The sequence below is a fragment of the Syngnathoides biaculeatus genome, chromosome 18 (genome assembly GCF_019802595.1).
Source record: "Syngnathoides biaculeatus isolate LvHL_M chromosome 18, ASM1980259v1, whole genome shotgun sequence".
Classification (NCBI taxonomy): domain Eukaryota; kingdom Metazoa; phylum Chordata; class Actinopteri; order Syngnathiformes; family Syngnathidae; genus Syngnathoides; species Syngnathoides biaculeatus.
In genome coordinates this window covers 7,208,696-7,226,625 of record NC_084657.1, presented here as the reverse complement: position 1 = coordinate 7,226,625, position 17,930 = coordinate 7,208,696, and the positions used below count along the sequence as shown (strand labels likewise).

Genomic DNA, 17,930 nt, shown 5'->3' with positions numbered 1-17,930 from the left:
ACTGCTTGCCAGCAGGGCACATCAAGACAGACAACAGTCGCACTCACAATTACACCTAGGGGCCATTTAGAGTGTCCAATTCATGTTGCATGTTTTTGGGGTGTGGGAGGAACCCGGAGTGCCCGGCGTAAACCCACACACACGGAGAGAACATGCAAACTCCACACAGGCTCGGCCGGGATTTGAACCCAATCCTCAGGACTGCAAGGCCAACGTTCAACTGCTGCTCTACCATGCCGCCATTGGGTGATTTTTTTTAAGTAAAAAAAGTTTCCCATTTCAGCTTCAAACAGATGATGTCTACCTCCAATTTTATCTCATGTAATTGACCCCTCCGTAGAATTTGCGTGGGCCGTGTCCAATCAGAGGCCAGAGATGTGCCTAAACCACGCCCCTTGTTGTCGTCCGCCATAACCTCAGAAAAACAAAGGTCAAAGTCGCATGGTTCAGTCGAGCTTTTGTTTGCGTTTTATCACGTCTTAGGGATCCTTAACAATAGATATGGTTAAGAGGTGGAGTCACGGCCTTTGTAATAGTGACGACAGGTATCCTGATAGGCTAGTTGGTGGAGTTCAATTTGTACCCTTTCCAAAACCGAAGACCGAGTACGAAAAATATTTTGATGGATCAAACTTTGTGGAAGACCGCATGATCAACTGAATCCATCTAAAATCAACCGGAACAGATATGTTTGCACGAAGGTAAGCCCTATATTTGATTTTCAATACATGTCTCATATAAATGAACTAGCAGTTCTTCGCTTGCATAACATAGCTATGTGTGAATGATTGACAGAAATCAGAAGCATGGCTTCGGTCTCAGTTAAGAATTTATTGTATTTAGAATCTATAATATATCGTAGATTTGAAACACATTTTTTTTTTCACTTTTTTAGCACTTCGTAAACCAGTCACAACCATCCAAGGAATTTCCTGACCCCTTACCTGCGGATCCCCTTTGTCGGACTCAATCAACCCGGAAGCCACCATCAAAAAGAAGATGTTTGTACTTTGCAACTGAGCGGTATGGTTTTATATGGACAATAACTGTAAATTGGACAATGGAAAAGACGACAAAGTGTTTTGAAGTATAACTATATTTGTATTGCATAATGTGCCAGTTCTCTGGGTTAAAAGTCACAATGCAGTTCTCACAAATCCACTTTTAATGTACAAAATCAAAGAAGCACTGCCCTTATATATATATATATATATATATATATATATATATATATATATATAATTGACATGATTAAAGTAGAACTGTTCAAAACATTGTGCATCACATACTGAATTTTTATTTCTGGAAGCATAACAGTGCTGGACAACAGTTTCTTTAAGTATAAAACTCGGTTATTATTTAATCATTCACAGGAAATCATCTGTAAGTAGTCAGCCTGAGGAAAAGCACCCTGACTGAAGATATTGGCACCAACGACGACACATCTACCTCAACACTTTCTACTGTGAGTCAGACGCATTCAAGATGTAAGAATTTATACCCATTTATGATTACCTATGATACTGTAAACCCCTCAGCATTTTATGTTATTTCCACTTGTTACTTTATTCAAGTTAAAACAAAACGAAGTTTATGATCCATATAGGGAAGTACATAAACATCCTATGTGACACAAATGTAATCAACCCTAAAAAGAAATTCATGGGTCAGTTTAATGTCTTATGATATGAGACTGCACATGTTGGTAATAAAATTGACTCAGGTCATTCAACATATTCCTCATGAAGTCAATGTTTGGGTATATTCGCTGAACAAATAGGTCTGTTCTTATGTAGAATCACAAAATCACAAAATTCAGCTCCAGGTTTGAGCAGCTGTCCCTGTACTTGATAGTAAAACTTGCGATTAGTTTTGAGACACAATTGTCCATCATTATCTTCCAAACAGAAAATATCTGAAGTACTGGCTTCTTGCACAGTTACATCTCATGCAGAATAGGTGCATTTGACCTCAAGGATCCCTGTCTTCCCATCGGAGCACACTTTGCCATCTGGTGTAGATCCAAGCTTGGTCAACGTGTACTGTCAACATGTAATGAAACAAATAAAATTACCTGCAGTCTGTCAATGTGTTCCTCACAGGTCTTTTTTTTTCTTTCAAGTTTGGGGTTGACAAATACAATTTGTGGAACTGCAACTGGCTCAATCTTGCGACCTCTTGGCTTGCTCCATTGCTCTGGAAGAGATGTGCATGCCAGTCTAGATGGCACTTCTGTGAAGTCCATCATCTGCCATTGTTGTAATGCTATTACCAGCCCAACAATATGTGAACATGATCCAGAAACACTGAAAAAATAAGAGATTTATATTTTAGATTATATTTTAGAGCCTTTACAGGTTTTGGATGTATTGAAATTGTTATATTACAATCCCATAGAGGGCCGAGGCACAATGAAGAATTCTAAAAGCCAAAGACAAATTATCAGTTCTGTGACTGAATCTGGTGTACATTTACATTGTGAACTACCAACTTTCCTGCACACATGGCTTAAGCACTGAGCAGTGACGTTTTGGAAAGTTTCTACTCCTTCAATGGGTAGTATTTTAGGGATAATATATACGTCATGTAAACATTCTGCACACACATGTGATAGGTAACACGAAAATAGGAAACTGTCAATGACGAATTCGTCTTTGGGTTATATTAAGATCTATTAAGGTACGGTTAATTGTTTTCCACAAATGTATAATATGCAAAATATAACAAATGCACTCACCCTGCTTGACATGTACAGTGAGCTTCAGATATCCTTGTAGAACTCAACTGCAGATGCAATGTATGTGGCTTCTCGGTCTTCCTCTGACTCCGGAAGGATCTCGCGCGAATATCAATGGTTTCTCCGTCGATATGCATGGAAATACCATTGAAATACCCCTCGCTGAAATACTTGAAGCCCTGCTGTCTGCTCTTCAACGATATTTCACTATTCGGTAAGAATGCGAGTGAAAAGTCAGATGGTAAATCGGACAATTTCGCTCTCGACTTTTCTTCCTGCGACGCCATTTTGTCTAATGTTTGTCTGAGGTTAGCAACAGTGGGGTGACGTGACTTCAGGAGGCGTGGTTAAGTGCCCTGTACGGAGGGGTCAATTGCCACAAAACCCCTCAACAGTGTCTGAAGAAAGAATCCTAAAGCTCATTTAATCACCATTTGATCCATTTATTTTTCCAGATTTCCTCTCAAAAAGCAAAAATCCTCTTTGACACACAGTGAAGGAGAGGTAGTGACGCTCTATTAAAAAAAAAATTGAATTGGTCTTTACTTTTCCAATTGAATGAAATTACTTTTCATTTTAGTTGGTCCAACAATAGTTTAATATTGTGGGAAAAAATATTAGTCTTAGGTGCAGATTTTTTTAATCATTACTGGATTGTCAAATATATATTTGTTTTAGTTTTTTTAAAGGACTCATTTCACTATTCTGGCATATAGAAGAAGAAAAATCACCTTTGTCATGAATGATTAGATAGATAGATAGCTAGATAGATAGCTAGATAGATAGATAGATAGATATAGATAGATAGATAGATAGATAGATAGATAGATAGATAGATCGATAGATAGATAGATAGATATAGATAGATAGATAGATAGATAGATAGATAGATAGATAGATAGATAGATAGATAGATATATAGATAGATAGATAGATAGATAGATAGATAGATAGATAGATAGATAGATAGATAGATAGATAGATAGATAGATAGATAGATAGTAGATAGATAGATAGATAGATAGACACACAGACAGACAGACAGACACACAGGATTTTTTTAAAACACGACTGCAACTCAAGCTGCACTTATTCATCGTAATGAATTTGTTCTTCGTCCGTCTGATCAAATGGAAATCCTGTCCTGCACATTCGGATTACAGTTTCCGCTCTAATATCTTCATAATTGGCTAACAAAGCATCGCAGCCTGATTCCAACCAACATTGAGGCACTTTGGCATTAATTGTCCTGATTGGAAATGTGATGACAACACCGGATCAGCAAATTATTGCAAATAGTTTTGGTTCGTTAACGGGCACGCCACTTTCCATTCATTCATCCCTTCTTTTTTTTCTCCTCACGCAGGCCGCGGGCGTACTCTCACCTATGCTAACTGACTTCAGGCCAGGCGAGAGGAGAGAAACATCCCTGAACTGGTCGTCAGCACGAGACTAGTTGGAACCTGTTATTCCGGTGACATCCAATTTAAAAACGGAAATGAAGAAACGAAAATTTGGGATATGCCTTTTACATTCAAACATTATCGCCGCTGTGCCTATTTGGTGAAAAATTTACCAACAAAAAAATGACTTATTGAAAAATCATTGATTTACACCTACATGTTCGGATTACCCCCCCCCCCTCTCTCTCTCTATTATGCAACGTCAATTGCCGCACGCGAAGGAAGAGTCGAGCAGGAATTAAATCTGAAAATTAAAAAAAAAAAAGAAGAAACAGTTGGGTGAACTCAAAATTAAAGTTAAATTATTTTAATTAAACTCAATTCAAAAAATATGTTTTAAGTTGTCTGTTGTTCCGTTGTTTTCAATTGCATTTTAAAGTAGGAGGAAAGAAAGAAAAAGAAAGAAAGAAAGAAAGAAGAAAGAAGAAAGAAGAAAGAAAAAAGAAAGAAAGAAAGAAAGAAAGAAAGAAAGAAAGAAAAAGAAAGAAAGAAAAAGAAAGAAAGAAAGAAAGAAAGAAAGTAAGAAAGAAAGAAAAAAGAAAGAAAAACTCAGCTAATTGTTATGGAGCACACTGCTTGGTTATGCACACAAACATTGTTGCTATAAGTACCAAAAATTTCCATTTTAATTTTTCCTCCCGAGTAAAATTATTGTCTTTTTTAGATAGAGGGGAAATCATTGAACTCACTTTATGATCCGCGTATCCTCACAAGGGTCACGGGAGTGCTGGAGCCTACTCCAGTTGTCATCGGGCAGGAGGCGGGGTACACCCTGAAATGCCTGCCAGCCCATCGCAGGGTGATAGAGATACAATAGATAACAGCCGCTCTCACAATCACACCGAGGGGCAATTTAGAGTCTCCAATTAATGCATGGTTTGGGGGGCGGGGGCGCTGGAGGAAACCGGAGTGCCCGGAGAAAACCCACACAGGCACGGGGAAAACATGCAAACTCCACACAGGCAGGCCAGGATTTGAACCTCGGTCCTCAGAAGCGTGAGGCCAACGCTCTACAGCAGCACCACAGTGCCGCCGATTAATATTTAATCAAATGAAATGCTTTAAGCAAACATAATAATAAATGAATAATATGATGTTGACAATTTTCAACAAATCACTGCGGATTCCCAAAAATTCAAAACTGTCACTTTTCCACAGGAGGTCTACGCGATTCCGCATAAAAACGGCGTTGTTGCCTGGCAACCTTGTAAGCGCTGTTCTACATATTTGTTTCCGTCCCAATGACGACGTGTTCAACACCACGTGCTTTTTTTCTGGATGATGTTAGTTTCGCCGAGTGCACAGTTTCAACCAATCGGAGCTCCAACTCTGTCCCTCCGGTCTCTCCCGCCCATCTGCACCCTAATTGGCTGACGGCTCAATCCATTTCCACGCTCCTGTGTGAATAAGGATTTGATGCCAATCTGCCCTTCCAGGGGTAAAGACTACATGGTGACTGAGCCCTCGCAGGGGCTGCATTTTCAACCCAAAGAAGGCTGGCTCTGATGCATGTTTCAAGTTAAAACAGCCTACTTCCGAATAACTTTCATCATGAGCATGAATTACTCAACAGCGGGTGTCACGCAGAGGTCGACGTCGTTTTTTATAGAAGACATCTTACTGCACAAACCTAAGCCGCTGAGAGAAGTTATTCAATCGCCTTTCTGTAGCTCCGTGGCCTCAAGGATGCCCATCCTGGAGTATGGATACCCGCTGATGCCAACGCCAGTTTTGGCCCCACATCCACACCATCCGCTCCACAAACCCGAACATCACCAGTACTTCTTTACATCTGGTAAGTTCACCTCTGATCATGATACAGCAAGTTATCAAACATAACACTACTCATATTCTAAACATACATTTTTGCTTAGCCTAATAAAGGTATGGTTTGTTCTGACTTTAATTTGACTATTTTTTCCTCCACTGCCAATCCATGAGCCTATTAGGCCACAATCAAAAGTTATTTAATTTTACCTAATTCTGCACCTGATTCGAATGTGTTCAAGTAACATATAATTTCACTGTGATCAAGAATCGGGGAAAACATTTGTCTGTTTAATCAATTTGAATCACGGGCAACTAAAAATGAAGCCGCCTTTCAATGATTGGCCTATTGGGCAACAACCTATAAAAAAAAGAAGTCGCCTCAATTGACTTTATGATTGCACATGATTAAAATGTTACACTTTATTATCGAAAGCAAAATGGTACAATTATGTCAGTTTACCACATTTTTACCAGTCCAACCAAATCAACCACCTCACCTCCGCCTCTAGTGGTTAACTAATTAGGCCACAATGTAGAGCACACAGAAAAAGTCGTTTGATCTATTTAATTCTAACATGTTCGTGGCATATGATCAAATGCGTTTAACATATATAATTTGATTATTTTTCCAGGAATAGAGAAATTATGTTCACTCACCACGTTTTAATCATGTGCTACCAAAGATGAATTATTTTTAAGTGTAACTCTATTAATGAGACACAGTAAAAGAAATATTTCCAAAAGTGTGTTTTCAGTACTGTAACAATGCAGTTATTACTAACACTCTTAATATAAACATGCAATTGCCTCCTTCTGATAGTCTACCTTCCCCGAATTAAAAAAAGTGAACAAACGCAAATTATAAAGTCAGATTTATTTTTAAATATCAGTAATGTGATGGCTCCAGTTAACACTTGTGATCACATTCGGTCCCCGCCGTCCAATGCAGGGATGCAGATGCCGGCCTTGTTCCAGCACCACGCGGACTTGCCCGGGAAGCACTGCAGACGCAGGAAGGCCAGGACGGTTTTCTCCGACTCGCAACTCTCCGGTCTGGAGAAGAGGTTTGAAATCCAGCGCTACTTGTCCACGCCGGAGAGAGTGGAGCTCGCCACCGCGCTCAGCCTCTCCGAAACGCAGGTACAGAAAAACAAGACAAAACAACAACAACAACAACAACAAAAAGGGCGGGGCGCTTTCGTTACCAGCAAGTAAGAAACGTGCATGACTTGGAGTGAACTTTATTTTGCAGTAGCCTGATAAATGAATTCAAATGGTATTTCGTTATTCAATTAAGCGCCGTGCAGTCAGGAAAAAATCCAAACAGACGCATTTGACTTCACTGTGGTGTCGTGGTTTACTTTGAATTTATGTTTAATACTTAACATCAAAACTGCTGTTGTTCGGATGAAACTGAAATGCATGCTCCAAACATGAAAAGATATTGTGAGATAGGCCTATGTATTATATATATATTTATTTATCATGAATGGATGTTAAGTTCTTAAAATGCATTTTTGTAATTTCATGGCCGCAGTCATATATACACACGCACATATTGATCAAGTTCCCCTCCTCAGGTGAAAACGTGGTTTCAGAACCGCCGGATGAAGCACAAAAAGCAACTAAGGAAAGCCCAGGATGAGCACAAGACTGCTGGCCACTTGGAGAGATCCGTGGACAACACGGGCGACCACCAAGTGACCGAGAAGAGGGGCGAGGACCTGAAAGGTCCGCTGGAGCGAGACACGTATTTGCTCGAAGAAAACGACGACGATGTGGATATCGAGGATGATATTTGCTCCCCGGATCATCTCCTATAGTAGGCTGCGTGGCTGTTTTACATGCAGCCACTTGCGCGTCGGAGAAGTTTGTAAAAAAAAAAAAAAATAATAAAAAATAACGGGTACTTGATATGGTACTCATTAAAAATATTTACTCGTTGACAAATGAAGCGGTTGAAAATTTTAACTATTTCTTTCCATCTCTGTAAATCAGTTCTAAATATATGTTTTGATGGAATCTAACACAATACTTGTAAATAATGAAATTACGTGATACACGTTTATTTTGTTTTTAATATTGGCCCGGCGGGGTCCCACATACGCACACACAGCCAATTCAATCTGTTCCGGAATAGTTTAATTTAAGATATGTTTTGTTAAGCTTTTTCTGAGTTTTTTTCCCCCGATTTTGTCCTTAAACAATTGTCATAGAAACTACTGTGCATATATTTCTATGTAAAATCATGACATCAGAAATCCATGTTGTGCTCCATTAATTCGAGCCTATGTGTTGTTCTTTAAACTGAAAATATTCTTTTCGTCGGACTTCGATTGCACATGATTAGAATGTGTTCACAGTAAACTGACGCTATTTCCCCCTTTTCCTCGAAAATTACAAAGTCATGTTAGTTCAGCACTTTTCATCCATCCATGTGCAAGTTTGCAACTGAAATACTTATCCGAATTAAATTTTAAAAAACTCATTGCTTTTTGTTTATAGTTTCGACTTGACATTACATAACTCGCAATTTTCACGGTTTTATCTTCTTGGTGAAATTATGGCCCAGCAAAATATTTATCGCTGGCCAACCCTACCTGCAAATATAAAAATATTTAGATACATTTTTCAAATACATTTTTGCGTAACACACGCATACATACACGAGTATAAATGTAATAAAGTCTTGCTTTGCAAATAATCATAGAAATCTCGACATGTAAAATATTTACAAATAATATATAAATCAGAATCAAAGTCTTCTTTATTTGCCAAGAATGTAAAAAACCCACAAGGAATTTGAAACCGGTAGTTTACCCGCTCTGGTACTACAATTACTATGAAAAAATAAAAAATAAAAACTTCTGAGACACAAAAAGACTATGCTGAGTCGCTTAGCAATAAAAGGTTACTGGTAATGTGGTAATGCTGATACAATTACATGTGTGCAAATGATGCAGAAAAATAATATATACCGATCGGGGCGGAGTACACCCTGAACTGGTTGCTGGCCAATCGCAGGGCACATAGAGACAGACAACAGTCGCAGGTTAGGCTAACCCTACAATCACAACTAGGGGCGATTTAGATGTCCAATTCATGCTGCATGTTTTGGAGATGTGGGAAGAAACCGGAGTGCCCGGAGAAAACCCACGCAGGCAGGGGGAGAACATGCAAACAGGCGAGGCCTGGATTTGAACCCAGGTGCTCAGAACTGTGAGGCCAACGCCCTCCACCTGCTCCACTGTGTCGCCAGTAAAAATTGTAAAGTATAAAAATAAATTACCAACTATTGACAATACAGTCAAAATGCAAAGTATAGTCTGACATCCATAGTAATGAACTCTATACTTGAATTTAAAACAAAAAAACGATGTCATTCAGTACAAAACAATGTAATATTTTGAGTCACTGATCCACGAACACACGGCAGCACTTGCTCATTTGCTTCCTCGCGTTTCTAGAATTTGTCACGTGTTAATGTGAAACCCAAAAAAATCTGCTCTGTGGTTGCCTAAATGTATTGGCGAGCAAGAATTTGACGAGCTGCAAATAGTGAAGATTTTGTTATGGTCAACATGTTGGAAATGTTGAGGAAATTGTGACGGATACATCAAATAATTTAGGTGGGCAGAAAGAATACCCCCCCCCACCCCCCAACCCCCCGCTGAAATTGGATTTATGACAACACTGAAAAATGTAATTCGTAACACTCACTTTGTTGGAAATAAACATTTTCTATGGTATCAAGAAATAATACTTACCTCCCTACAAACCAATTTCCAAATTAATAAATAAGAGTCCTTAATAACTGGACTAATTCACAAACACTCGAAATTTTTCATGGCATACCATCTCAAGAAATTATTTATAATAGATATACCGGGAGGAGGGGAAACAGACTGATTCACTATTGCCTCTATAATTCTAAAGGAGAAATTGTTGTATAATGATCAATCACTTTCACGACCCTATTGAGCAACAACTTCCCACAGTTGATATTCGCCAATAATATACACTTGTCTTCCGTATTGAATTTGTAGTCCTGCCATTTGGGAAAAAAAAAAACACAACAATCCATGCCATGTCCTAATGTGTTTCAGATTATCAGACAGCAGGGGGAAATGCGAAAATAGGCCATGCAGAAGGTGATCAATTAAAAGATTAAGTGTTTTGCAACACATGGCAGCATCTGCATTTGGGCCTAATAGCAGAGTCATCAGCTCATTTTCTCCAAGCCCGCCATCTACTGAAGCGTCCTCCTCACATCAAAGCATTCACGTCTGCATCATCTTCCCAATGGGCAGAAAGGGATGCTAATTTGAAGCCCTTCATGTATAGCGGTGAAAGACTCCTTCAATTAACTGGTTTTCAATGGGGGAAAACGAGTAGGTGGAACTGAAAAAGATCCAGAGACTGAGTCTGGATAGGCCACATTTCTCATTAAATTAAAAGGGCCGTGTCATTTGTTTCCTATCAGGCATCTGAGGATTTAATGCTAAAAACACAGAGCTTCAAAGAGCCCACGATGGGTTAAACAGAGATAGTAATCTAATTAAAATATTTCATAGGCAAATAGAGCTTTGATAATAATGTGAGAGCACAATTAGTAAAATGAGCTGCACTCGAGTGCTTCCTGTGAAGGGGGCGGTCCTTCGAAAAACTCCTTTATGGCAGAAGAGAAACCACACTAGATTAGGTGAACGAACCTCAAAGTGTTGATATCGGCACAGAATCACACACTATAAAGTGAGCATCCAAAGTTCAGCACCCATATATATATATATATATATATATATATATATATATATAATCACTCAAAAACAACCAAAGGAAAGACAAGATGCAGTTTTCAAAGAACAATTAAATTTTTAAACAATGGGCTCCAGCAATCCCGTAACCCTTGTGAGGATAAGTGGGTCAGAAAATTGATATATATATATATATATATATATATCTTCCTGGCCCTTCGTGAAAAGGAAATTCCCCCCAAATTTATTAATTGGTCCAACTTCATCAGCAACAACTGAAATAAAATGTTTTCCATTATTGGCAAGGGGGACCGTAGAGTGTTTCAACTAAAGGTGACTCACACTCCTCAACCTCCCTGGTAAAGTCTAATCAGGGTGCTGGAGAAGTGGGTCAGTTGGGAAGTCAAATCTCACGTTTATGCAGTGAGGTTTTCCTCCTGGCCGAGTACCAGCTCTATGCCATCAGCTAAGTTCTGGATGAACCATGGACGTTTGCCTAACTGGTCTACATGTGCTTTGTGGACCAGCAGAAAGCATTACTCCAAGTCCCTTGGGGAGCCCTGCGGAGGGTGCTCAGGGCATATTGTACACTGAACCCAGAGCTGCAAACGTATAAAAGTTCACTTCCAGAACAATCTGTCTAACTTTTTCTGAGTTTCAATATTTTAATATTAATAATAACATACTTTTAAGATGCCCACATTCTGAAGTGATGTCTGCAGTGGCCTGCTAATTTCCAGTTTAGATGCGGCATTCTTTGAGGTTGTGCGTTATTTTATATTTCTACCTTTCTACCTTTTTTATTATTAGCAAAGCAGAGGCAAAACAAACTTATTTGTATAGCGCATTTCATACACGGAAACTGAATGTGCTTTACATGATTAAAAGTACTTGAAAACAAAGAGATAAAACATTTAAAATTGGATAAAAAAAAACAAAAATGACAAAATGTTTTTCTAAGTAAGAAATATGATTAAATATGATTAAAAAGTAGAAATACTCTAAAAAGCATGAGAAAAAACGAGTTTTCAACTTGGTTTTTAAAAACATTCACACTTTGGGCTGACCTCACGTCCGTTGGCAACTTATTCCATTTATGTGCAGCATAATAGCTAAATGTCTCTGCACTCCACTATTTGACTATTTGTCAGTCGATATCAGAGCTCTACTGGGTTTGTATTCCGTAAGGATTTCTTTCAAGAATTCGGGACCTAAGTCAATCAGGAGAACTTTAAAAATCCATTCTAAAGCTGACTAGACGGCAGTGCAAGGACTTTAGGATTGGAGTTATATCTTCTGACCGCTTTGTTCGGGTCAGCACCCGAGCTGGAGCATTCTGAATGAGCTGCACCTGTTTAATACTCTTTTTGGTGAGTCCAGTCAGAAGACCATTACAGTAGTCACGTCTACTTTAAATAAAAGCATGGATGAGCTTTTCCTGGTCTGCTTGACACTTACAAGACTTCACTCTAGATATGGTCTTCAGATGGTAGAAGGCAGTTTTTGTGATTGATTTGATATGATTGTTGAAAGTCAGGTCGGAATCAATCAGATTACTAAGGTTTCCGACTTGGTCTTTGGTTTTTAAAGATAGAGAGTCCGGGTGTTTCCTAACAGCAATTCTCTTTTCTTTATTGCCGAAAACAGTTGTCTTGGTTTTGTTGGGATTTAGATGAAGAAAATTTTGGCTCATCCAGTTATTTAGCCACTGGCTTCTTTTAGGCAGCACATGGAACTTTCTCTAAGAATGACCGCTGCTCCGCCAAACTCTTTATCCTAGTTTATGTTACACAAAGACACACACACACACTTAAAAATGTACACTCATAATTACAAATGTTACAGTACTTACACAGCCCATCAATGTGTTCTATAATGACAGCATCCACCACCGCTGCTTTAGGTAGCAACACAGTCTGGGCAACGTAGAACAAAGACGAACTAGACATGCTGCTTATGTTTACTTTTGATATTAATGGAACAAGTTTTTTAAAAATCCTGTTTTCTTTAAGATGCAATGACTGTCAGAGTATGTGAATAATCAAGGAAAAAGTGGTTAAACTGGATGAGATTTTTTCTTTTCGGAGCGGGAAAGGTCTGGTCTGAAGCCAAGGTAAAAAATGTGTAGGATGAGATGATATCTAATTTTAAAATTCCACCTTGGCACAACCTGATCCAGGATGAAAGCACAGACAATACAGTGCACAAAAAGCTAATTCTGTATTTTAAATATAGGAGGCAACATAACAACCTTAAAATGGTTTGGGAGCAGCATCATCATCATCATCATCATCACCCCCACCCCAGGTAGCTCGCAAGAGGGTGGCCGCTTGAAAAGTAGATCTTGGGGTAAAAAAAAAAAAAAAAAAGGCAAATGGTGAACCCTGTTTTGATGGTTGAATGATAGAAGCACGCGTCGTACTTAGTGAAAAATATTTTATTACCGCAGATACTTTGACCATTTGCAACTAGAAAAACAGGATAATGGTGGAGCAGCTGGAAAGGGTTGTTCTCACAGTACTGAGAACCCGTGTTCAACCCCAGCCTCCATGTGTGGAGTTTGCATGTTCTTTCCGTGCCTGCATGGGTTTCCTCCCACGTCCCAAAAACATTAATAGGAGACTCTAAATTTCCCCTATATGTGATTTAGGGTTCGGCTGTTTGTCTCGATATACCCTGCAATTGGTTGGCAACCAGTTCCAGGTGTAACCTGCCTCTTGCCTGTCGAAAGCTGGGATAAGCTCCAGCACTCCTGCAACACTCGTGAGAATAAGTGGCTAAGAAAATGGATAATGGATACAAACCTTTTATTTGTTTTTTTTATTAATTTTGTTGCAAGTTTTTTTTTATTTTAATAAAATGTTACATAACATTAAAACAGGCAGCATTACATACTTATCACTCATAAGAGACCTGTTTGCAACTCAAGTTGCAAGTGCTCGGAGAAAACCGACGCTGGCATGGAGAGAACATGCAAACTCCACACAGGCAGTGGCGGGATTGAACCCGGGTCCTCAGAACTGTAAGGCCAACGTGTTACTAGCGAGGCCACTGTTTTATCAATACATTTTTTTCTTATTTTATAAACTTTTAACCTTTGTTTTCCATTAATTACAGTTGTTGCAGGAAACATCTTCTGCACAAGAGGGTGACATCGAACCAGCAGATGCTGAATCTCCATCTTTGGTCCATTCCCAAAGTTGGCAGACTGAAGTGCCTATTCATGACGGAACACATTTTTCCGACTGCAGAGAGAATACTGCAACATGTATTTCAACCTCAGTTGTTGCCAAAGTACTCTTATTGAAGGACCAAATAATTTTGTGCTGTTATGTAACATATTTATACAAAATATAAGGATACAGTTCACTAAAAAAGCTATGTTTGTACTTCTGTGGTGTATGTTTACTTCAAATTCAAACATAATCATCAACATTTACACAAAGAAAAACTAAATTAGGATGTAGACCATTTAAATCCTGTGTACTCTTGGCCCTCTGAATCAGGAAAGGTGTCATGGCACACAGCAGGGTGGAAGTTGCATGCGGTTATTTCTGCCAAAAATTTCCCAACACCATCTCACAAGCTGTTTATAAGCAGTATGTCGCATTAACCTGAAAATAAGAAAATATGACAATTTTCCAGAATGGGACTTTGTTTGAACAAGCAGCGATTGGACAACACGGAGGAGCAGCTGGAAAGCGTTGGCCTCACAATTATGAGGACTCGGGTTCAATCCCGGCGCACCTGTGTGGCTTCATGGCTAGCTATTTCGTCTCCATTCGAATGTGTGCTGTCGAACTGGCTCAAACCTTTTGCGCCTTTATGAAGCTCGTATTCTTCACCGTCTTCGTGGGACCCTTCAGAATAGCGTCCATCGCTCGAAATATCAGAAAATTCCTCGTCGTTCTCACAATGTACTCCGATGGTCGCCATGTTGTCACCTTCAGTGACGTATCGCGTCTCGTCGTCTAATTCCGCTGTGTTGTCATGTTTTTCCGGAGGATCAAGCAATGTGCAATCATGTCTTGCCGATAATCAAAAAATAAAATGGTTTCCTTCATAACGGGTTTCAGATTCGAATTCTGAATAAAAAAAAACTGTATAATTTTTCCAAAAAGGTGCATTGGGTGCTGAAATCTACTTTAATAACTGTCACCACGGTCGACCGATTGAAGCCTTGGTGGTGTTGATGTCTCTCCTTTCTCCAATCTTTTTATGATCTTGAGCTTCATTTCCATGGTAATGAATTTTCTTATGGTTTCAGAAGACACAGCTTTCTTCTTTGTGGCAGTAATGTCAAAAAAGGAGGGCGAAAAATGCGAAGATACTCCCGGCGCAGAAACACGGACAAGCATGAGCCAGACATAATGGCGGACGGGGGATGAGCGTTGTAAAGTCGAAACATCTTAGGTCTTAACCCGAGGACTCCTTGTACAGTCATTACTTTCCTTGTTGAATCAATTTCTGTGATAATGGCCTCTGAGCACGATGTTCTTGCCCTAACCAAACGGTCCTGGTTATCCACTGTGCGCAAATGGAGGTTTCACAAAGGATAAACTCACGCACCCTGCTTCATGTGCATTGTATGGCTTTTGGGCCAGATGTGCCGTTTAAGGATCCATTTATGGTGTCATCCACTTGTCCGATCAATCTATGGAGAAAGGATCTCATGATAATATTTGGATTGGCCCTGATATCCACTCCTGACGGTATTGAAATTACATGTCCTGTAGATAATGTGGAATCATCATATTTAGATGCAGTCCCGACAATCCACAATATATTTATCATTGGAGAATCTGTGATGTAATGTGCAGTTATCTGACAAGATATGCAGCTCAGTTAATTTTTCACGGTTGTGACGGAATGAGGAGAACTTTAATTGCATTATGTGACATGCATGACGGACCAGACTGACATTTTTAGGAGACTTTTAACAGAAGAGCGAAATGACTCCTAGAATATTAGTGCCTTTTTTTTTTTTTTTTTTTTTTTTTTAATACAAAGACTTGGGGACAGCACCAATCTCACTAAAACCGGTGCTGCTCTCATTCTTTGATTTTTTTTTTTTTCTGTTCAGCACCACACATTTCTTTGGCAAAACAACCTGCAGCAAAATGGCACGATGTAGATGTTGGATTAGTTGGAGTAATTGTACTTGTAAAGTTAGCTCACATCTGCTCGTTTTGCTTTTAATACTTAAACAATGTAAAGGGTCACACTGCATGGGACGGAGAGGACGTCGCAATGGTGAGATGGAGGGGACGTCACAGGGGTGCGTCGGAAACATTCTGAGCTCTGCAGTCATCAGTAAAAGACGTGCCAAGACTCATGTATGCTTTGTTTGTCAGGGTTGCTTTTGGTTGATTTGTTTATCAACTCTCGCTTGCTTTGTTTGTCACAGTTGCTTAAGATTTTTTTTTTTTTTTTTAATCACGGTTGCTGTGTTTGTTACGTTGCAGCTCGCCCTAAGGTAATAAAAGAGGTTTTGTGGGGATGTGGGCAGAACGGGTAGGAGATTGTAACTGTATACATCCCTATGTTCTCCTCACGATCAAAAGTTGCTCTTGTCGTCCTCCCTTGAATATCACACTTTAATTGTCCTAGGTTGCGTAAACCTGACATTAACTTAGTCCTTCGAGCCAGATCCCAAGACACCTGAGGATTCCAGCGTGTGTGTTGAATATCAGAAAGACTGTTCCCAGATCAGACTCCTTCTGAGTCTAAAGGCCCTTTCGGGGCTGGTCTCCAGCCTGGCAGCTGGGATCCCATGGTTGATCCCAAGTTGAATTTTGTTCAAAAAGAGTGAAACCGGTTAAAAAGAGTGAACGACGGGTAGTCATTAAACATGTAGGAGACAATTCAAACCTTGTGAATACGAGTCAATGGCAAGTAAATAAGGGATGGTGGAGTCCAATTAAAATCTGTAAGGACAACAGAGTCCTGTGCGAATTTCATTTCCGCGTGTAAATAGCTTAGCAAAAATTGCTGAACACCTTAACCCGCATGTGTGAGAGAATTGTGTGGAAGGAGAAGAATACCATTAGGTATTGTCTCATATAAAATTATAGGATTGTAAACAACACATCACAGCAGAACCAATGACGAGAATTCTCCACCCGCAAGGGGTGAAGTGAGAATTACCACAGTGGGAGGTTAAAGTGTTGTCCAACAGAACAAAACCAGTTTTAGAACTCCCTAGGAGTTATTGACTGTTCCAAATTGACTAAAACGGGGGGAAAAAAATAGAATGGAAAAACTTAGGGACACACTACAGTGTAAATATTAGAAATATATTGACAACATGAGATCCGACACAAAACAAATATTTAGATCAACGTACATCTGAACACAATTTCACTGGTCAGTAAAATAGCCAGAAAATAACGACCTTGCAAGAGTCTTTAATAAAAAAAAAGACAAAAAATAGTAAGAAAAGAAAAATTATGGTGATGATGGGACAGAATTTTAGATGAAAATAGCCTTAAAAAGGGAAGAGGGAGATAGAAGTAAAAAAGAAAATGCAATAAGGAAAGTAAAAGTAAGTGAATGAATGAAAATTTTAAGTTGAGGGAAAGAAAATGAATGATCTTTCATAGAAAAGAGGATGACGAGGCAGGACCGACTTCGTGACAATGAAGGGAAAGTGAAAATGGCGAACCAAGAGAGATAAGTGAACATGCTCCTCTCTACCCACAACTTTCTCTTCCGCAATATGACATAAATAAATAAATGTGTTTTGCATTTTTGTAGTGGATAGATCTTTGTGACTGGTTATTGTATTTCAGGGTGCCCAGACATGTTTTTACACTAAGATCTACTTTTCAAGCAGCCAGCTTCGCGAGAGTTCCCGACGACAGCGGGGGCGGGGGGGATTACGCATGGGGTGCTCCCAATGTTATTAATGTTATATGATATATTATACTATATATAAATATATATGAAGAGTTTGTTTTCAAAACAAGACATAGGCATTTTTTTCAGATTTACGAAACTCGCGCCAAAATTATCCAGCTCCGAATGGATAATTTTGGCGTGAGTTTCGTAAATCTGAAAAAAATGCCTAGGTCTCGTTTTGAAAACAAACTCTTCATATGCATATATAAAATACAGAATTAGCTTTTTGTGCATTGTATTGTCTGTGCTTTCATCCTGGATCAGGTGGAAATATAAAGTTACACACCATCTAATCCTGCACTTTCT

The 17,930-nt window shown here is 39.2% G+C and overlaps 1 protein-coding gene across 1 annotated transcript; it reads left to right on the top strand.

Moving 5' to 3' along the window:
* The first annotated feature begins 5,751 nt into the window (after positions 1–5,751).
* bsx (brain-specific homeobox) lies at positions 5,752–8,526 on the top strand. Its single transcript, XM_061803916.1, has 3 exons — positions 5,752–5,995; positions 6,920–7,110; positions 7,551–8,526. The coding sequence occupies exons 1-3, from the start codon at positions 5,752–5,754 to the stop codon at positions 7,791–7,793; spliced, it is 678 nt and encodes a 225-aa protein (XP_061659900.1). The 3' UTR covers positions 7,794–8,526.
* Positions 8,527–17,930: the final 9,404 nt, after the last annotated feature.